Raw genomic sequence first — 22433 nt, forward strand, 5'->3', positions numbered from 1 at the left:
ATAATCAAAAAGATCTTCATTTGTGTTTTAAAGATGAACGAAGGTCTTACAGGTTTGGAACGACATGAGGGTGAGATAATTAATGACTGAAATTCATGTTTGGGTGAACTAACCCTTTAAGTCCAACTAATTGCATTTAATATAAATTATAGTACATTTTCATTTCAACTGCAAATAGCATGCTTATAAAGTGTATTATTACCATAATAAGTACCACATTATAAATGTGTGCTAAAAGTGTACTTCTTTTTCACAAGGCACATTTCATTTTGCTGTGAACTATCCCTTTAACCCTTTATGGTACCTAGTATTTCTACTAATTTCCTTGTTATTCAGAAAAAGAAAAAATATTGCACTTTGGGAATTAAAAAAAGCACTTCCATGTGATGAGAGTGAGGATGAGTTAGCCACATGATTGGGAATTATAGGGATTAAATGATAGGGATCTACTTATTTTTGGTTTGCATAAGTTCCAAGTATATAAATCTATCAATTTCTAAAAGAAATGTGCAATTAAATAGAAAAGAAAATCATAATTTTATAGAACAACTACTTTTTGACCATTTTCCATTGTGGTAAAGTGTTGCCATATGGCGACGTTTCCCTAAGTACGTCATGCTCTCTTCCCTAAGCTATTTCATGTAATAAAAAGTTATTAGAAAACATATTTCATGGTTAGAACATAACGCGTACCATAGAGGGTTGAATCAGCGTCGTCTTTAAAGCATGTCAGATATCTGTTCCTTGAACAGCTCTTATCTGAAATCATCGTTTTAAACACAAGTTCTTCTGATTTGTTGAGTTGTGTGTTTTTCCGGATGGTATTTTAGTGGTGGTGTGTCCCTCAGGGTTGTGTAAGCTGGAGTAGTGTGCTGTTTGAGGAGGAACACACTGCTCCAGCCACAGGTTTAAATGAAGCGTGTGTCAGCAGCAGGAACGAGAAGAACTCGAGCGTGAGAGCAGGAATGCCCAGGCTGATACGCTCAATGTAAACACGACGAGAGACTCGCCAAGACATCGCACACACATCGCTTCAGCAGTTCACATTCTGATTTCACACACAAATCAAGTATTAATGAGCGATGTGCGTCAGGAAAGAAGGCAGGGAAGTTTGTTTCCACTTTAGATTGCCAAGACGAGAAAAACTGGTAACACTTTACATTATCAAGGTAAACCAAGTTTTCCGGTTTCCAAGTTAACACTTTATAATACTGTTCGTTCATTAATGAATAACTACACAGGAATAAATGAGTAACACACTATTAACATTCTAGTAACTACTATTAACTAACAAGAAACTCTGATTAACACATTAGTGAGTAACAGCGCTCAGTTGAATGTGGTAACTCACTATTAGCTAATCAATCGCTACTATTTTTCATACCTCACTGAAGACTGCTAAGAACTACTATAGTATATACAGGTTAATAATTAGTATTAATAATGCATAATGTATAATAAAAGGTAACGGTAACCCATTAGTAATTAATCAAGTGTTACTACATCTTTCTAAAGGAAATGAAAGCTTTAGCATATGTTCTGCCGGGAAGACTCAATTACTACGTCAACTTTCGCTTCACTTCTATCCAATCATATTCTCATGCTCACTGTATAAAAGCTCGGTACTTACACATGTTTGAGTTCGCAGATACTGAAGCGACGATTACCCCCATCCTCCCCACCACCACCAGGATGGTCCTGTCCAAACCTCCCGGGGGGGTCGGCTGCGCCCCTGCCTTCATCTTCAGGCAGGAATTGCAGATCCGATACCCTCGGATTATGCACTACGGACGGGGCCTACGCCAAATGACTTTGTATATTATCAGCTTGCTGAGCTGTCAATAAATGTATGATTGTTGAAATAATTCTCCCGAGTCTTTCTGGTAGAACTACTAATTATTTAGATCAGTATTCTACAGTGAAGATCATGGGAACACACACTAGTAATGACTAAAGTGTTACCAAATCCATCGGAAGGAATTACTATTCGAAATCTTACAAAAGCTTACAATGACTTCAGTCAATATTAGGTAGTTATCATGTTTTTCACTTTAGAAAACTGATCCAAATTATTAGTAGTTCCTCTAGAAGGATATAGTAACACTTGAGTCATTACTAATGGGCTACCGTTAACTTTTATTATAAATGATGAATTATTCATGTCAATTATGAACCTGTATATAGTAGTCTTCAGTGAGGTATGAAAAAAATAGTAGTTACTGATTAGCTAATAGTGAACTACCACATTCAACTGAGCGAGATTACTCACTAAAGTGTAAATCAGAGTTTCTTGTTAGTTAATAGTACACTCTTAGAAGAAAAGGTTCTATATACAGAACCCTTTTTCTAAGGGTTTTTAAGAACCAAAAGAGTTCTTTCTTGTCATTATAGAACCTTTTTAGCATAAAAGGTTCTTTGGAGTTGAGTAAAGAACCCTATGGTTCTATATAGAACCCCAATGAACCCTTTTTTTCTAAGAGTGTAGAACCTTTTAGGGGTTCCAAATACGAAGCGCCTATAGAACCTTTTCTTCTAAGAGTGTAGTTACTAGAATGTTAATAGTGTGTTACAACTTACTCATTTATTCCTGTGTAGTTATTCATTAATGAAGGAATAGTATTAGTTGGGTCCGCTGGATAGGTCATGTGCGCCGTATAAAGGACGGCCGTATTTTCTCAGTGAACTAGCTACACGACACCGTCCTCTAGGCCGACCACTGCGTTACAAGGATGTTTTCAAGCGTGCTTTGAAAACCACTGGTATATACCTGGGAGTCACCTACAATCGCAGTGCATGGAGAACCACAGTAAGTGATGGAATCCAAAGGGGAGAAGTGAAGAGACTGCAGCAGTTGAAGGACAAAAGAAGTCGCAGGAAGGAGGGGAAGCAAAGCCATGACTCCAACCCGCCATCCAGCTTTGTCTGCTTAAATTGCGGCAGAGACTGCCATGCACGGATAGGACTGCCGAGCCACTCCAGATGTTGCCTACAACAAGATTGATCTAAAAAGATAAAGACGGCGCAGCCATTGTCTTTCGAGACAGAAGGGGTCTACTGAAGTATTCTAAAGTGTTACCGGAAAACTTGGTTTACCTTGGTAATGTGTCTATCTTCACACAGTGCACAAGCCTGTATTGTTGGCCGAGGCTGTTTACAGTGACTCCGCCCACCAGTGTGTGATTCAGCAGGAGCAAACCTGTCTGATAACAGAAGCAGTGGCGTGGAGAGTAAGGGTTTGAATCACCCTCATTCATCTCACTTTCCCCATCACATTTCAGCTCCGAGAGGCATTTATTTTAAATACCAATGAAGAAAATATTCTGAAAGTGGAAATAAAGTGCCTAACCGGTAGGGATAGACGAGGGCTTTAGGGACTGGGACAATAAGGCAGCATCCATTTATCGTTTTTATATACATATATAATCATATACACTGAATATGTTGTTATAATTGCATACTGTTTTATAATAGGTGCAAATAGTATCTGCCACAATAAGTATAATTTATACAACTATCTACAGGTTCTCATCATTATTATATTCTATTCATAACTTTTCCTCCAACAGTTTCTGAAACATGAATCGTCTCTCATTTATATTATCTCTCGTGACCAAACAATGCTGGTTGGATTGATGTAGTCTTGATGGAGTTTGGGTCCCATGAAACAAGCAATTTAGTGTGTGTGTGTGTGTGTGTGTGCATGTGTGTGTGTGTGTGTGCGTGCGTGCGTGCGTGTGCATGTGCGTGTGTGTTCTACGTCCCCTGCTCAGGCTTTCTGTGGCTCTGCTGGAAGCTCTGTTTTGCTCTGGTCATCATGTCCTTGTAGAGTTGCAAGTCTTCTTTCTTTTCCTTCAAGCTGTTCTTCAGAGCGGTTCGCAAGGTTTCATTTTCTTCTAGTTGCAGCGCCAGTCTGCAGGGACAACATACAGTACCAGTGCGTTTAGTTACGGGTCTGAACTCAATTTGAACTCATCTAGTTTATGATTCACTGCAGGCTATTTATCCTATAAATGAACACACTCTCTACGTTATGAACACTGCTAAAACAAGAAACTTCTCTCAAATTCTAAAACAGTGAAATTCCTAATAGTAGTTCCAATAATGATGTTACGTAGCTATCGAGCACGCAGCACAATCTCCAGTGTGTTGGTTACACAGAGTCACATGATCTACTACAAACGAAACCTCAATTTCTGTCCAATCACGTGAGAGATTCGCTTTGTGTGTCTGTATGCAGGGCCGGATTAAGAGTTCAGAGGCCCCTGGGCACAATGACTTGTCATACTGGCATTTATTACCACTTAAATGGGTAAATTAATTTATCAGAGGGAGAAATTCAACACACACACACACACACACAAACACAAACGTTTCAGGCTGTTATGTGTGCACACAGCACTGACTCTATCTATGGAGTGTGCTTTATCTTTCACTATCCACCAGATGGCGCTGTTCTCAACACAGGACAGGACAGGCTGCATTCCCCCATCCCTACACTGAACTCCAGCTCACGTGTTTATCTGTGTGTTCAGCTCATCTGCCCTGCTTCCCAATCCACAGTGGTTGCATCTTTAGTCTTTACATTGAGCGTATCATTTAGTCTCATCTTTTTTTCTTCAATGATATTGCATGTTGATGTAGTCACAGTTATGGTTTAATGGTGTTGGTGTCAACAAAAAATATACAATCTACTGCAAAAAAATGTTGCATTCTTTCAGTTCAGCCAAGAGGTCAAGCCATATCTTATCGATCTTATGTGATACGAATTCACAGTTCACTGAACTTGACCTCTGGAGTGCACTGAAATGAGAAACTTCTTCTTGTGTTTCTGGTATCCAGCGTTTGTATGAATGGAAGTCAATGGAACGATCACCGCTTTAGTCATGTTAAAAAAAAAAGGTAGTCAACGAACATTCATGGTTTTCGTTAACAAAATGAACACTAGTGAACATTTGATCATTCAGGAACGAAAGACATACTGTGCTTTGAGTTCAGTGAGTTGAGCGCCCTCAGAGAGGCTTCTGGGAGACGAGCTTCCTACAGCAATGAAGAAAATACAACAGACTACTAGTTAATCAAGTATTCTCTGGCCCGTATCTTGTTTTCAGTGCACGTTCAAGACCTGTGGTGCTCCGCTGAGGTGTTGAGAGGAGTTGGGCTTTCTCCAGCTGCTGCTCCAGTGACACTGAACGCTGTCGTTCTTCTCTGAGCTTCTGCTCTGCTTTATCACACTGACGCTTGGCCTCTTCTTCCCTGAAGAACACATCAACACATCAACACCACTGAAGGGTAGAAAGTGCAGCGTCCATGACTGCAACAGCAGAGGGGGCATCCTTGCCTAGTACATCCATTAATATAACATCGATATTGAATATTAATATCAAATCTTTGTGAGGACCATGAGATAAACCATGGATTATTACATCCACTGTACAATGTTTTAACTGCTGTCAAAAACATATCTCCAAAACAACTTGATAACTTTTCAAATAAACATAATGGTTCACCGAATCAATTATTAAAAATAAATAAAATAAACCTATCATCATCATCATCAATAAACTAGTCTAATATTGTTCCTGATGTGACAGCCCTGCATGAAACCCCACTGTCCTATATCGATTCATTCTTTCTAAATCTTGCTTTATTCTTCTAGCAAAAATCATTGCTAACAACTTACTGTCATTATTAAGCAAACTAATGGGCCTCCAATTAAATAACTTGTCCTTATTAGGTTTGTGAATCAATGTTATAATTAATGTTAAGGGCAATTCACCTTTTGTATTGCTTCTACAAATACTAATGATAGAAAGAGTGAAAGTTCTTTAGAAAAAGTCTTATAAAAGTTCAGTGATATCCCGTCATTGCCTGAAAATTGACTATCTTTTATCATGTGAGTGCACTCTGTACTAACTCCTCGATGTCCATTTCTTTATCACACTTTATTTTTGGTATCACTCTCAAAGCTATTAAACAAAGTATCAATGTTAGAAGTGGCCAATGAGCCAGAATACAAGTTACTAAAAACCTGAGCAACATACTTTGAAATAACTAAAGAATTATCTACTGTTTTGTTGTTGATCATTCATTTTGAGACTAAGGTAAAGTCAGCTCCCTTTCAAGGGAACTCGTGCTGCGTCGATTGACGCTAAGGAAACGCTTTGCGAGATGATGTCTTGAAGCACATGTAAAATCAGTCCAATGATGTGGCGGAACGTCAGAGGCGGGTGACGTCATGAACCAGGAAAATGAAAGCTTTAGCGTAAGTTCTGCCAGGAAGACTCAATCAGCGTGCCACGTAATACTTAACTTCTAACCAATCATGTGCTAACACTCACAGTATAAAAGATCGGTACTTACATTCGTCTGAGTTCGCAGATGCTGACGCTGCCAATTACCTCCATCCTCCCCAACCACCACCAAGATGGTACCTTCCCCTTCATCCTCCCCACCACCACCAGGATGGTCCCTTCCTTAACCTCCAGGGGGGTCGGCTGAGCCCCTGCCTTCGTCTTCAGGCAGGATATGCAGATTCCGCTACCCTCGCATTGCTCTCTAAGGACGGGGCCTACGCCAAAGAACTTTATAAATTCATGCTTGCTGGGCTGTTAATAAATATACGCTGTTATATCAATTTATCTCCCGAGTCTTTCTGGTAGAACTATGAAGCCTGCCCAAACAAAGCAGTGCTAGCTTCTGTGTCTTCACAAGTGCTCTATGTGAAACTGTTTTTGTCATATTTGGTGTTCTCTGTCAAAAATACATATTCAGTTATGGCGAGTAAGCAGCAGCAGTTCAGAATGTATGTGCACCCCTGCCCTAAATATTGTTTGGGTGAGGAGCATGCACGGTCAGCGCTCGAGGGCGCTGGCTGTGTGCACTGTGATGTGCTTCCCTTACGGACACTCCGATCCCGCGTGGCGTACTTTAGCAAGGACGTTTAGGCTCGCTTTCCCCAAGGCTCAGGTTAGGCTGCTGCCGAGGCACAGCGAAGGTCTCAGACTTGGGGTTCGCAAATGGATTTGTCAGCGGGGTTAGAGACGGGCCCAGCCTTATCTCTACCTTCACCTGACAGATCCAGTGCCTTCTCTCAGGGTTTGGAAGCACGCGTTGCGGTTACTTCCACCCCGATTGAGGCACAAACACTACTGCTATCAAGTTCTAAGGACTCTAACGTACTCATGTCTCCGGGCTGCTGAGCGGGAGCAGTCCCAAACATCTAAAGCCAGCTCCTCACACCGTGCCACACAAAAAACAAAGCGTGACTTGCTTCCCCACAAAAAGACTGGGGACACGGAAAGCACTCAACCACAGCCTTCAAGGGGTAAGACGGATCTGAGGACCGTCATTTTTCCAAGAAGGCTGCGGGAAAAAGGTCCTGACGCCCGAGGGCACATGCCATTGAGGGCAGTCCCCCCCCGAATCAGAGCGGTTAACACCTCATTATACGGTGCCCGTCTCCCTTCGGTGCCCTCAGGGTACCGTTATGCTAACCCTGCCACCTCGTGTGCTTCAGGGTGCAGCGGTCTCCTGCAAGCAAATATCTCAGGGCCCACTCAGAAACGTAGTGGTCCTGGGATGTCCGCCCCCTCCAAGGAGGGTCCCAGAGCAGTTAGAGCAGTCAGTTCAGTCGGTCCCTGACGGTTTGCTGTTACAGGGCGACGGACTGACTGCTCAACAACAACTAAATCCAGAAGCCAGTCTCGAGAGGCTGGTATCTCTTCCTGTCCCAGGGCCCAGTGTTGGGAGCTTCTTGTCATCGCAAGATGCTAATGACAAATGCCTCCCTCACAGGCTGGCGAGCGATCCTAGAAGGACGCTCGACTCCAGGTCTATGGGAGGATCATCATTCAATTCAATTCAATTCAAGTTTATTTGTATAGCGCTTTTCACAATACATATTGTTTCAAAGCAGCTTTACAGAAAATGCATTTAAAAAATGTACAAACAAAAATACAGTTAGTTAATCATAAATTTCGGGCATAACATATCGCCGGCGTTGGGTCGTCTCTTCACAGGCGTCGAGTCGTCTCATCACAGGCGTTGGGTCATCTGAAGTCTCCATGAGAGGCTGGATACATAACTGGAGCTGACGAACTCTATTTGAGTTATCTCGGGACAGGCATCCCGAGATAACAACAAAAAAGGCAGATGGGAAATAATTAGCGTAGCTGCTGTTCATAATATGAATGCATTTGATCTGATTTAACTGTAGTATAAAAGGTACGATGCATTATGTGAATGCTTGGCTAAAGAGATGCGTCTTTAATCTAGTTTTAAACTGGGAGAGCGAGTCTGAGCCTCGGACAATATCAGGAAGGCTATTCCAGAGTTTAGGAGCTAGATGTGAAAACGCCCTCCCTCCTTTAGTGGACTTAGTTATCCTAGGTACGACCAGAAGCCTCGAATTTAGCGATCTTAAAGAGCGCAATGGATTGTAGAGCGATAGAAGATCCCATAAATACACAGGAGCTAAACCATTTAGGGCTTTATAAGTCAGTAACAATACTTTGTAATTGATACGGAACTTAATAGGTAACCAGTGTAGAGATGATAAAATTGGTGTTATATGATCATATGTTCTTGATCTAGTAAGAACTCTAGCGGCTGCATTTTGGACTAACTGTAGCTTGTTTATTGAGGATGCAGGACAACCAGCTAATAAAGCATTACAGTAATCTAGTCTCGAGGTCATGAATGCATGAACTAACTTTTCTGCATCAGAAACTGATAGCATGTTACGTAGCTTAGCAATGTTTCTAAGGTGGAAAAAGGCTGTTCTTGTGACATTTGAAATATGCTTTTCAAAAGACAAGTTGCGGTCTAGTATAACACCCAGGTCTTTTACTGTAGAGCAGGGGCGGATCTACTGGGGTGGCACGGGGTGGCAGCTGCCACCCCTAGTAAAGGTCTTGCCACCCCAGCTGCCACCCCATTGATGTCAGCCAGTCCGGCTACTACTCAGTTAAATTCACGCATGAATTTTCCTGCATTGAACTTGTTTTAGCGCCGTTGACAGAAATATTGGATGTCAATGTCCTTCTGCTGGGATAATCACACAACGCGCATGACACGTCCAATTCGCGAACTAATGATTCATTTGAACCGATTCATTTTAATGAATCGGTGTATAACTAATCAGTAACACTTTACAATAAGGTTCTATTTATTACATAAATTAGCCTACATAAAAAGTACAGTTTGCTTACTCAAGCTTAAGCTTTAAAATAAATAAAACCACTTGTTTTTGTTTTTTTTGAAAAGCATTATGACAATTTTTTTTTTTTTTTTTTTTTAGTCCCAGATTATACCTAGTGGTGCATTCCATGTTTAGTCCTGGTTTGGAAAAGTCTTCCAGGTTTTGTCCTTGTCTGGAACTGTCTAAATTCTAGTGTAGTCATCAACCTGGCACTTTATAAATGCATTGTTTCAAGGACTAGGCTAGTTGCAATCCAGATCTTCAAAACCTGATTAATTTAATCGTTCTTTTGGTCTGTTTAACAAATGTGATGTCTCACATCTGCTCTAGAAGCTACTTGGGTGCTTACAGAGGCTCACTCTCAGTTAGTACTTTTTTACAGGACAAAGAATTATAATAACTTTATAGCTAAATAAGGAGCCAGGTGCCAACTCATGTGGCTCCCAAGATGATTTTTTTTTTTTTTACAAAAGTTACAATTTTATCTGAGTTTAAAAAAAACCTACTTATAATATGGACATTGCTACTTTTCTATATAAGTTTGGGAGGCTCAGCCTTCACCTAAACGGAAAAATTGCCTTGCGATCAAGCAAAACTTGCGTACCCCCGCTATAAACATTCGCCACCCCAGAAATTATCCCTGACCCTGCTTGCCACCTCATGATTTTTTTTCTAGATCCGCCCCTGCTGTAGAGGATAAAGTAACAGGACATCCTTCTAGATTAAGGTTGTATTGTAAGAGGTTTTGTGGGCAGTTTTTTGGACCAATCAGTAATACCTCCGTTTTCTCTGAATTTAATAGAAGAAAATTACACGTCATCCAATATTTTATCATCTCTCCTGGCACATTCTCATGGCTGTATTTATTGCCCTCAAGAATTTCCTCCCAGACCTCAGGGACCACCATGTGTTGATCCGCACAGACAACACATCGGTGGTCGCCTATATAAATCTTCAGGGGGGCTTGCGTTCGCGTCCGCTATGCAAACTGGTGTACTTACATCAGCAGCTTACATCCCTGGGGCCCAGAATATAGGAGCAGACATCCTGTCGAGACAGGGGCCAAGGCCCGGGGAATGGAGGCTCCACCCCGAGGTGGTGGAGAATATATGGAGGATGTTCGGCCAGGCACAAGTGGATCTGTTTGCATCTCGAGAGACGTCTCACTGTCCACTATCCATTCCTCTCGGACTGGATGCAATGGTACAGACGTGGCCGAGGCTACGTGTGTATGCTTTCCCCCACTTAACTGTGGTCAGCAATTTTTTATTTTTTTTACTCTACAAGTTACAGGCAAGAAAGACAAGCCTGTCTACAGTTTCAGGTTTTAAAGCTGCCCTGTGACAGGACACAATGTTCCCTCCTGTGCTAAAAATCCTCTCAGAGGGGGAGCTGGTAGCAGGGACGCACAAGTAGCGCCTTGCTAGTTGGCTCACTTAAGGAAACTTTTTGTCATACACCTTCCACCAATCCAGGGGTTCTGTTTCACTGTCTGCATCTGGACCCATGAGGTAGTTTTCCAGCTCCCCCTCCACTGACTGCATGTTACTGAGTCCTGTGTTGCTGGGGCATGGCTTCTTAAAAAAACTGCCCAGTGACTTCCTCTGCTTCTTTACAGGAAGAGCTGCAGCAGTGCCTCCCTATGACTATATTTCTTCTGTTCTGCATGAAGCCTGTGAAGTGGATGGGCCTTGGTCTCCCTCCATTTTCAGAATCTCAGTCACTGCTCTTGTTTTGATGGCCTCAATCTTGTATGGCCTGATATATTGAGTCTTGAAGCACGGCTCAAGCAAGGATGCCATATCAAGCACTTTGTCTGTTATTTCGTCATCGTACTTCTCATTGAGATATTCTATGACTGCTGTCTTTATGTCCTTTGTGAGCTCTGTGTCATCATCAGAGGGATTCAGGAGCTCTGTTCTGAAGAGGTGCAGGACAGGCTTAAGGTAGGACACACTCACATAAGATTCACCAGAGAGTGAATCTGTGAACTCAAGAAGTGCCTTTAAGGCCTCGTTCATTGACTCCAGCACTTCAATGTCCTGCCAGGTTTGGGCACCAAGTGCCTGGTTTTCTTGTCAGCAGTGAGTACCTGAGAGATAGCCTTGTGCTGCTTAATCATCCTTGCCACCATCTTTTGACGGGAGCCCCACCTGGTAGGTGAGTTGCAGGGTCTCTCTTTTTTTTTTCCAGGAGAAGAAGGCAGCCACCACTTTTTTACAAAGCCCAACGGCTCGATCCATCCTCTTGACCTTCCCCGCTCTTTCTGAGGAAGGAAAGGAAATAGAGAAAAAATATGAGCAAAGAACGTATCTGAGTAAGTCCACAATAGTATGTTAAAAAAAAAAACATCTGAAGTTCTAAACTGATATATTATAACAGAAAATTCATATTAAATATTCAAATAAGCATATGGTTCAAGTTAAAATGTTGCTTCATGTTTGTAATCACTAACCTTTAAGAACAAAGGACTAATAAATTAGTATTGAATTGATTCTTTTAAAAATTTACTTATTTTATCATCATTTTATTCATATTTATTACATTTTTTTAATCATATTTATTACAATTTAAATCAGCGTATGTTTTTTTATTTTAAATATTGCTTCATGCTTATAATCACTAACCTTTAAGAACAAAGTAGTAATAAAATAATGATTTGATTCTTCTTAAATTATTTTCTTTTTATTATTATTATTATGTTATTACTTCTACAGCAGTTTTGTTACTAAATGGAGAACGGAGACTAAAACTTACCAATAGCCAAGTGTAGTCGATGTCCAAAACACTGTCCATTTGTTGAGTGAAGTGGCTGAGGAAAGTAAGCCGTTTGGAGGCATTTACTCTGAAGATTCCAGTCTTTGTCAATAAAATGAACAGTGAGGCTCAGATAAGGCTCAAATGTGCGACTAGACCACATATCAGAAATAGAGGCGAAGAATTGTTCATTTTGCAGCTGCCGCTCTACCTTCTCCCTGCACTCCGTGTACATTCGGGGAATCGCTGTCTGTCAAAAATATTTTCGGCTAGGTAGCTCGTATCTGGAGTCAAGGACGCGGATAAGCTTCTTAAATCCCTCATTTTCGACAACACTAATGGGAAGCATGTCTTTTGCAATGCAATAAGCAACTGCTTTTGTGATGTCTTCGTGTCTTTTTGATATTTGTCGTAAGGCACGGTGTGTGAAAATGATGATATGATACTTTGCTGAGTCGCATTGGTGCTTGTAGATGGTCGACGGCCACTAACACTTATTTGGGATTCGGACTGTAAATTCGTAGCTTCTTCGAGTTCTAAAGGGTGACATTGTTTTAAATGATGAAACAAGTTTGAGGTATTGCCTGTCTTTGATGGCACTAGTCGTCTGCACAGTTTGCAGTGCACGTTGCTCTGTTTTTGTCGGATCGCAAATAGCCAAACTATATCCAAACCACTGAAGTTGAGTGACCTTTCTTGTCAACAATGTCTGTGTCATCCGAGCTGGTCGTGGGCGCTGCATCTTCTCCACTATCGCTCATTTTTCTTGCTCCACTCAACTCCTCCAAGCCTGTTAGCCACTGGGTGCCTGTCAATAACACTGCGTGCGGCACTCGAAGCCCGGTCTGCAAAACGCATGCGCAGCATTACGCATAGTGCGTAAGCATTATATTGAGCATTTATCGACCTGTTGTTATCGTTTTATAGAGGAAAATTATATCGCCATAATTATTGTTAGCGTTTTATCGCCCAGCCCTATGTACGCCTACTCCTTATAGCCCCGCGGTGGCCGGCCAGAGTCCGTTCACCGATCTAGTGTCTCTCATCGACAGGCCTCCACTGGAGCTCCCTGTCAGGAGGGACCTTCTGTCCCAAGCAGAGGGCTCTATCTTTCACCCTCGACCCGAACTGTGGAACCTATGGGCTTGGCTTCTGAGGAGACCTCTCAACTGAGGTTGTGGAGACCATTCTACAATCCAGAGCTCCCTCCACAAGGAAACTTTTTGCCCTGAGATGGAGAGTTTTTTTCTTCATGGTGTAGTGACAATCAGTTGGACCCAGTTATCTGCCCGATTGGTACAGTGCTGGAGTTCGTGCAGGAGTGGTTCACTGCAGGTCTATCCCCATCCACTTTAAAGGTTTATGTGGCGGCCATAGGTGCTTACCACATTCATTTGGGTGGAATGTCTTTGGGTAAAGACCCCTTGGTAACTTGTTTCCTCCGTGGCACTTTAAGGCTGAGGCCTGCTGCTCGCACCAGGGTTCCGACTTGGGATCTGGCGATTGTCCTGCAAGGCCTTTCCCAGGCTCCCTTTGAGCCTTTGGAGGAGGTGCCAGCTAGATTTCTTACTTTGGAAAGAGAACTCTGTTGTCCCTCGCTATCTCATTTCTTAAAAGAATAGGAGATATTCAGGCTCTGTCAGTTGCACCCTCGTGCTTGGAATTTGCGCCTGGCATGGTTAAAGCGTTCCTTCATCCTAGACCAGGTTATGTTACCAAGGTCCCCACTAATGTGGCCAGATCTGTAGTTTTGCAGGCCTTCTGTCCTCCTCCGTTTCAAGATTCGATCCAGGAAAAGAACAATCTGCTATGGCGAGTTAGGGCACTGGATACTTATGTCCACAGAGCTGCCCTGTGTTGTAAAGCCGAACAGTTATTTGTATTTTGGACCCCCTAACAAAGGGTCCCCAGCATCTAAGCAGAGAATGAGCAAGTGGGTGGTCAAGGCTATCTCATATGCTTATGAGTCAACCGGACGGCCTTCACCTATGGCTGTCCGGTCCCACTCAACTAGGAGTATGACGGCCTCTAAGCCCCTATTGTCAGGAGTGGCCCTCAAGAATGTCTGTGATGCGGCAGGGTGGTCCTCACCGCATACATTTGTCAGATTTTACTCTTTGGACTTGGACTCTACACCAGGGTCATGGGTGCTTTCGTCCTAGTGCTGCTCTTATGATTTCACACAGGACAGACACTTCTCACTTTGGTTGGTATAGACGTTCCCTTAGTGTCAATTGACGCAGCGCGAGTTCCCTTGAAAGGGAATGCCTCGGTTACGACTGTAACTTTGGTTCCCTGAAGAGGGAACGAGACACTTGCCATACAATGGGGAGAACAAGTATTTGATACACTGCCGATTTTGCAGGTTTTCCCACTTACAAAGCATGTAGAAGTCTGTAATTTTTATCATAGGTACTCTTCAACTGTGAGTCACGGAATCTAAAACAAAAATCCAGAAAATTGCATTGTATGATTTTTAAGTAATTAATTTGCATTGTATTGCATGACATAAGTATTTGATACATCATGGTAAATGGTAAATGGACTGCATTTATATAGCACTTGCACAGACCCAATGGCCTCCAAAGCGCTTTACATGTTGCCTCACATTCACCCATTCATACACCGACGGCGGTGTCAGCCATACAAGGCTGAATCCAGCTCGTCGGGAGCAGCTGGGGTTAGGTGTCTTGCTCATGGACACCTCGACACTTGGTCAGGTGGAACCGGGGATTGAACCACCAACCTTTCGGTTTGTAGACAACCTACATGAACCACTGAGCCACTGCCGCCCCATCAGACATACATCCCGTCTACATCAGAAAAGCAGAACTTAATATTTGGTACAGAAACCTTTGTTTGCAATTACAGAGATCATACGTTTCCTGTAGTTCTTGACCAGGTTTGCACACACTGCAGCAGGGATTTTGGCCAACTCCTCCATACAGACCTTCTCCAGATCCTTCAGGTGCGCTGCAGGATTTTAATCCATGACGGTGTAGTGTGTTACTAACAGTGATGGGCAGTAACGCGTTAGAAGTAACGCGTTACTGTAATCCGATTACTTTTTTCAAGTAACGAGTAAAGTAAGGGATTACAATAGCAAAAGCAGTAATTAGATTACTGTTACTTCCCCGTAAGCAGGCTGCGTTACTGCGTTACTTAGCCGTAATTTTTTCCGTGAGACTGTCTTGTGTTGTCGTGAGTGACAATGACGTATAGCGCCGCGAGTCTAGTGAGTGACTGACAGTGATGACGTATGAGCGCCGCGCCCGCGACATCAGTGGTGGTAGTGTTGAACAAGAGACAACATGGAGCGCGGGAGAGAGCAGGATCATGCAGCGTTTAATGCTTGGAAGTACCGACATTACTTTGAGTTTGACTCTGTTAAAGGTGACAAAAACATCAGCGTCCGCTGTACACTCTGCGTGGGAAGAAAACTTTTATCTACAGCGAAAAATTCCACCTCAAATCTGAGAAAGCACCTAGCAAGCCAGCACAGGAATGTGAAACTTACTGAAAAAAACCCTGAACCCCGAACTGACGTGACCGCTGCGGCTACATCCAATTCCACCGGGCGAACCTGCGAGGGCCCCTCTCCTGCTAAACAGGTGAAAATAGACTTAAAAGCGACAGGGGGACTACTCAGTGCCGCTGAACTGAATAAGCTCGTCGCTGGCTATATTGTCGAGGACATGCTGCCAATTTCCACTGTTGACTCTAAATCGTTCCGACGCATCGTAGAAAAAATACCGACCCAACGCGGTGTCAACCTGCTGAATAGAAAGTCATTTGCAGGATACCTTGAGAGAGAATACGACATAATGGACGCTAATTTGAAGGCTGCACTCGGAGATGTAGACTTTGTTTCCACCACTGCTGACATCTGGACGGTGAATAACAAAAGTTTTATGGGTGTAACAGTTCACTGGATTAATTCCACTTTACAGCGCAACAAGGCCGCCCTAGCATGTAAGAGAATTAGAGGCAGGCACACCTATGATGTAATTGGAGCAGAGATTGAAGAAATCCATTCATCATATGGACTGCATGGTAAAGTTGTTGCCACTGTAACTGATAATGCATCTAATTTTGCCAAAGCATTCAGAGTGTGTCAGCCCAGTAATTTGGAGTCTGAATCTGAAAATGAAATAGAAGGTGATGATGATGATGAGGAACCGACTTTTACAGATGTCATAGAAGCTCTTTCAACCACATCTGGTGATGGACAGTTTAGCCTCCCTCCACACTACAGGTGTGCGTCACACACAATTAACCTCATTTCAACAAGTGATGTTGACAAACATCTAAATTCATGTACAGACACCAAGGCTGTATATAGGAGTAGCATTGCAAAATGCTCTGCTCTTTGGACTAAAGCAAGTCGATCAACATTAGCCTCTGAACAGGTGGAGGAAGTCAGCCGCAGGAAACTAATGGTACCCACATCCACAAGGTGGAATTCCCTGTACGAGGCCATTTCCAGAATCATCACAATTCCGATGAATGAGCTGAGTCCCCTGTGCGTAAAACTGGGAATCAAGTGCCTTAATGAAAGGGAGTACCTATTCTTACAAGAGTACTGCACCGTGATGAAGCCCCTGACCGTGGCACTGGACATCTTACAAGGGGATGAGTGCACCTATGGGGCTTTACTACCAACACTCACAAGCCTGATGTCAAAGACACTTGCCCTGAAAGATGACCTCTCTAGAATGACAGCCAGCCTTCCAGATGTTATTGTAAAGGTAAGATTATTATTTGATAATTGATTTGGGTAGATCTGTTGAATTTATTATACCATTCATGGTGGGCAGATCTTACACTTTGTTTGTTTTAAGCAGTGAGTACAATTATTAAAATGATAGAATATAATAAAAGATAAATTATTCATCACCTGTTCAATATCAGGGATATTGATCACCATTAATCATGAATATTAATCTTATTCTTAACATCAATAGAAGATTGAAATAAAGAGGTCAAAACAGCCTCAACCAAAATTAAATATCATACAGTATTGAAAGCACATGAGATGGTTTAGGACAGTAGAGCCCACAAAATAGTTAAAATAGCCAATTTATATAGTAAAATAAATATATTCTTAGTTACACCATATTGTATTTTACAGGCCATCAAGATTCGTTTTGATGCTGTACTGGATAGCCGAGAAGGACTTCTTGCAGCGGCCACTTGTCCCAAGTTCAAACTTCGATGGCTGAGAGATGAGCGTAGGAGAGAGCATTTGAAGGAGCTTCTGACAACAGAGTGTCGTAAAGCTGCTCCTGCAGCTGACAATGCTAATGTGTCCCAACTGGCAGCCAGCCCAGCTGAAATTGACTTTTTTGATTTTGAGAACCAGCCCACAGAAAGCTTCTCCGCAGAAAATGAAGTAACTGACTATTTAAGGTCAGGGTATGAGCTTGAGATTCTGAATCAGTTCCCAAACCTCAAAAAGATGTACATGAAATATAACACTCCAACTCCATCCAGTGCACCAGTGGAACGGCTGTTCAGTTTAGGTGGATTGGTGCTTTCCCCGAAAAGGAACAGACTGTGTGATAGGAGGTTTGAGAAGCTTCTGCTGATGCGATATAACCACCGTTTCACTCCGAAAGAAAACAAAAAAACATAGGGCCTTGTCAGGGTAGCCATAAAATGAGACTGGACTAAAAGCCTAAATGTGGCATGCAACAGCATTTTTTGTTTTGGTAAACTCATTTTTACTCCTCTCTGCACTGTACTGTTAAAATATTTACTTTACTGTTATTTTATTTACATCTATTCGAATTAAGGATTTTACAAAATATTTTTATTTTATATGCTGGAATATGCAGAAATATTAGTTAACAGAAGAAGGACTTTATTTTATTAAAATATGGTGGAATGTGCAGAAAATAGGTTTAAATGTTCAACAATTTTCAAAAGTCTGAGACTGTTGCACTTTATTAAATTTTTGCTTAAAGTTAAAATATTGAAACTAATAAAACAAGTTTTAAAAAAGAGAATGTTTCATGTGATTCAATTTTAGATGATGGAATATGCAGAAATAATAGAATTAAGGTGAAATGTCTATTGCTTTATAGCGTATTCAGGTCGTGCATCATGTTTTTGAAAAGTAACTTAGTAAAGTAACTAGTAAAGTAACTAATTACTTTTGAAAATAAGTAATCAGTAAAGTAACTGGATTACTTTCTTGGGGAAGTAATCAGTAATCAGTAACTAATTACTATTTCCAAGTAACTTGACCAACACTGGTTACTAATGGTTTTCTTTGAGACTGTGGTCCCAGCTCTCTTCAGGTCATTGACCAGGTCCTGCCATGTAGTTCTGGGCTGATACCTCACCTTCCTCATGATCATTGATGCCCCACGAGGTGAGATCTTGCATGGTGCCCCAGACCGAGGCAGATCCGTCATCTTGAACTTCTTCCATTTTCTAATAATTGCGCCAACAGTTGTTGCCTTCTCACCAAGCTGCTTGCCTATTGTCCTGTAGCCCATCCCAGCCTTGTCCAGGTCTACAGTTTTATCCCTGATGTCCTTACACAGCTCTCTGGTCTTGGCCATTGTGGAGAGGTTGGAGTCTGTTTGATTGAGTGTGTGGACAGGTGTCTTTTATGCAGGTAACAAGTTAAAACAGGTGCAGTTAATGCAGGTAATGAGTGGAGAACAGGAGGGCTTCTTAAAGAAAAACTAACAGATCTGTGAGAGCCGGAATTCTTACTGGTTGGTAGGTGATCAAATACTTATGTCATGCAATAAAATGCAAATTAATTATTTAAAAATCATACAATGTGATTTTCTGGATTTTTTTTTTAGATTCCGTCTCTCACAGTTGAAGTGTACCTATGATAAAAAATGACAGACTTCTACATGCTTTGTAAGTAGGAAAACCTGCAAAATCGGCAGTGTATCAAATAATTGTTCTCCCCACAGTATATTCTACGTGCCTGTAAGCATTTACATTTACATTTATTCATTTAGCAGACGCTTTTATCCAAAGCGACTTACAAATGAGAAACAATAGAAGCAATTAAACTAGCAGTAGGACAACAGTATGCAAGTGCTATGACCCTCACAGTAAAATCCAATGCAAATGTATTTATTTATTTTAAGTTAGAATAGAGAAAGTGTTAGTATTACTGGATCAAGTGCTGCCGAAAAAGATACGTCTTCAGTAGTTTCTTAAAAATAGCTACGGACTCAGCAGCTCTGGCTGAGTTAGATCATTCCTCCAGCAGGGAACAGTCATGGTAAAGGTCCGAGAGAGAGAGATTTTGTGCATCTTTGAGATGGCACCACAAGACGGCGCTCGCTTGCAGAGCGCAAGTTTCTGGATGGCACATAAGTCTGAAGTAATGATTTCAGGTACAAGGGAGCAGTGCCAGTGGTTGTTCTGTAGGCAAACGTCAGTGACTTGAATTTGCATAACTTGAAATTGAACTTGAATAAGCGACTTGCTCAGACCTTAAGAAGCTAGAGCTGCTTTGTTTTGGCAGGCTGTATAGTTTCCTGGTTCATGATGTCACCCACCTCTGATGTTCCACCACACCATTTGACTGATTTTACATGTGCTTCAAGACATCGTAACGCAAAGCGTTCCCTTAGCGCCAATCGACGAAGCGTCTCTTCCTTTCACTGTTTAATATTTATCTTGGTTAACAGTTGTCAGTAACTGTAGAGGGTCTGGGTGTACCTGGTGTGCTGCATCTTGGTTAACAGTTGTCAGTAACTGTAGAGAGTCTGAGTGTACCTAATGTGCTGTATCTTGGTTAACAGTTGTCAGTGACTGTAGAGAGTCTGAGTGTACCTGGTGTGCTGTATCTTGGTTAACAGTTGTCAGTAACTGTAGAGAGTCTGAGTGTACCTGGTGTGCTGTATCTTGGTTAACAGTTGTCAGTGACTGTAGAGAGTCTGAGTGTACCTGGTGTGCTGCATCTTGGTTAACAGTTGTCAGTAACTGTAGAGAGTCTGAGTGTACCTGATGTGCTGTATCTTGGTTAACAGTTGTCAGTGACTGTAGAGAGTCTGAGTGTACCTGGTGTGCTGTATCTTGGTTAACAGTTGTCAGTGACTGTAGAGAGCCTGAGTGTACCTGATATGCTGTATCTTGGTTAACAGTAACTGTAGAGTCTGAGTGTACCTGGTGTGCTGTATCTTGGTGAGCTCCAGCAGCCGGTCTCTCTCCACACTAGCAGCCTGAAACAGAGCCTTATACTCCACACACTGAGCCTGGAGTGATGGGATCTTAACAACACACTCCGGACAGGCCGCTCGCGCATCTCTGAAATCACACACAATGCTTTCACTCGTTATGCTGTGTTAGACAGCACCAGATACTGTAAACTGTAGGAAGAGCCTGTGCCAAATTCAGTACAGGAAGATCTAAAAATAGACTTCCATTGTAAGTGTACTACTGTAAATGTAATGTAAAATGTGTTTTGGGGTGGATTCTTACTGTCCCAAATCAATAGATCACATATAGAATTCCAAAGCTGCCAAAATAATAAATAAATATACAAAGAAATGTAAAAAATTTAATTAAATAAATAGAGTATTTATATGTTTATTTCCTTATTTATGTAGAATTGTATTTTTCCCACAAACATTTTTTTTTCATTTATTTACTTATAAATTTTTTATTTCTACATTTCTACGTTTTTTTTTTTTTACATTATGGTCAAAATCTTATATCATAGGCATTTATTATTACCCTAACTGTATGTTTATAGGGTCACCATCATGGACGCGGGAACTAGGGGTGCTGCAGCACCCCCTTTGGCAAACTGTGATGACAATAAAATGATAGCTTATAAATATTTCTGGTTGTTGTTTCTGTTCCACGACATTTTGTATGTCACGTTTAGTGTGTGGGATGAAGAGATGGATCATTTTAGTGATTATTTAATAAAAAATTATTTAATTTATCTTCAGTGTGTAGTATTAGCCAATCAGATGTCCCTTGACGCGCCTACGCAGCACGCACACTCACGGCCCACACACAAGTTGCGCAACTATTACGAGCAGGACAAGCTACTGTAGTTCCCGCCGGCGAACTTCCCGGTACCTTTGGTGTACCGAAATCATCGTAAGGTAGAGACACGGTGTCTTACATCTCTGCGTCTTTTTCCTGCCGCCATGCAGGCCCAGATTTATATAAAGGATTGTTAAGCGTTTAAGAATGTCCCTCGGATAAGACAGATTTGCATAGTCTGTTACTTTGTGGCACTTAGGCCTTTTTTTGGCCGTTATGTGGTTTATGAACACTACTTGTGGTTGTTTTAAAATAAACATTCCTGCGCGACAGAAATCCATGTCCGCGCGCGTCTGTGCATGTTTCCTAGCGACTGCAGCGCGCGCACATCTGAGCACACCGAAACGCTATTGAGCTATGAAAACATGACGAAACAAAAGTTTGTACATAATACAAATAAATGTATTTTTATTCATTATTTGCTTCTATTGTATTCCAATTTTTTGGCCTTCAAACACCTTAAAATGCACATATGTAGGTCCGAGAAATCCAAAATTTCTCGGGGGAGCATGCCCCCGAACCCCCCTAAGCTGCCTAACGACCACCCTGTTTTATAAACAAACGCCCCAGCCTGCAGAACTGTATAGCACGGGGAATAAACAATAAACTGTACTGTCTTTGATTGTGTGTCAGTATCCCCACCCCGCCGCCGCCGCCAGCACCCCCTGTCGAAAATGACTTCCCGCGCGCCTGGTCACCATACATACTCTTTATTGCAGACATGGCCGTAAAAAATCATCCGGTCAGTCGGTGTTCCTGAATTATAAAATAATTATATAGTTTGGTCAGCATGCTGATGACAATAAAGAAAATCACAGTTTATTTATTGTTGTAGACTAAGGGCTAGATTTACTTAACAGGGCACATTAGTGTGAGAGTGCTTTGCGTTTTTGGGCTTAGAGCACGCTAAAGCAGCGCCTGTGGATGACTCATGTTTTCATTGTGGGAACATGGCCATCGTGACACTACGGTCAAGACTCAGTGATCTAGAAAGAGTGAGAGCCCCCTCATCCACACCCCGATCTACCTCCTCCACGAGAACTGGTACTTCGGCTGGTGGCCAGGGTGACCTGAGGGTGACGGTGTGGCAACAACAGACGACGATTCGTCCTCGGGCCACACGCTCCTCTCCAGTGTCGCAACCCATGAGCTGACTGAGTGATACCCCTGACCAGTCCCGACCACCGGTCGCAGGCGGGCCTAGGGTGTCATTTGGCGGTCCTGAGGAAGATGCTATGTCAGTCACAGCATCACAAGGTGGGCAGGAGTCCTCGGGAGATGAAGATTCGGCTGTGCTGCCGCCTTCAGGCGCGTCAGCATTGCCCGAGTCTGATCCCGAGCTGACGGCCATGCTTTCCCGGGCGGCCACGAGCATCGGGCTAGAGTGGAACCCTCCACCCTACCCCGAGCGCTCGCGTCTGGACAATTGGTTTTTGGTCAC

The 22433-nt window shown here is 42.3% G+C and overlaps 1 protein-coding gene across 1 annotated transcript in view; it reads right to left on the reverse strand.

The window, feature by feature from the left end:
• Positions 1 to 2927: 2927 nt before the first annotated feature.
• The window catches only part of ccdc13 (coiled-coil domain containing 13), a 36151-nt gene continuing 16645 nt past the window's right edge, over positions 2928 to 22433 (reverse strand). Inside the window, exons 12-15 of the mRNA XM_079611740.1 lie at positions 20102 to 20242; positions 5123 to 5253; positions 4980 to 5037; positions 2928 to 3910 (exon numbers count right to left, since the gene is read on the reverse strand). Of these exons, the coding sequence (XP_079467866.1) occupies positions 3754 to 3910; positions 4980 to 5037; positions 5123 to 5253; positions 20102 to 20242 (487 nt within the window). The 3' untranslated portion in view covers positions 2928 to 3753. The remainder of the gene's footprint in view (positions 3911 to 4979; positions 5038 to 5122; positions 5254 to 20101; positions 20243 to 22433) is intronic.

Source organism: Phoxinus phoxinus (genome assembly GCF_949152265.1).
Source record: "Phoxinus phoxinus genome assembly, chromosome: 5".
Lineage (NCBI taxonomy): Eukaryota > Metazoa > Chordata > Actinopteri > Cypriniformes > Leuciscidae > Phoxinus > Phoxinus phoxinus.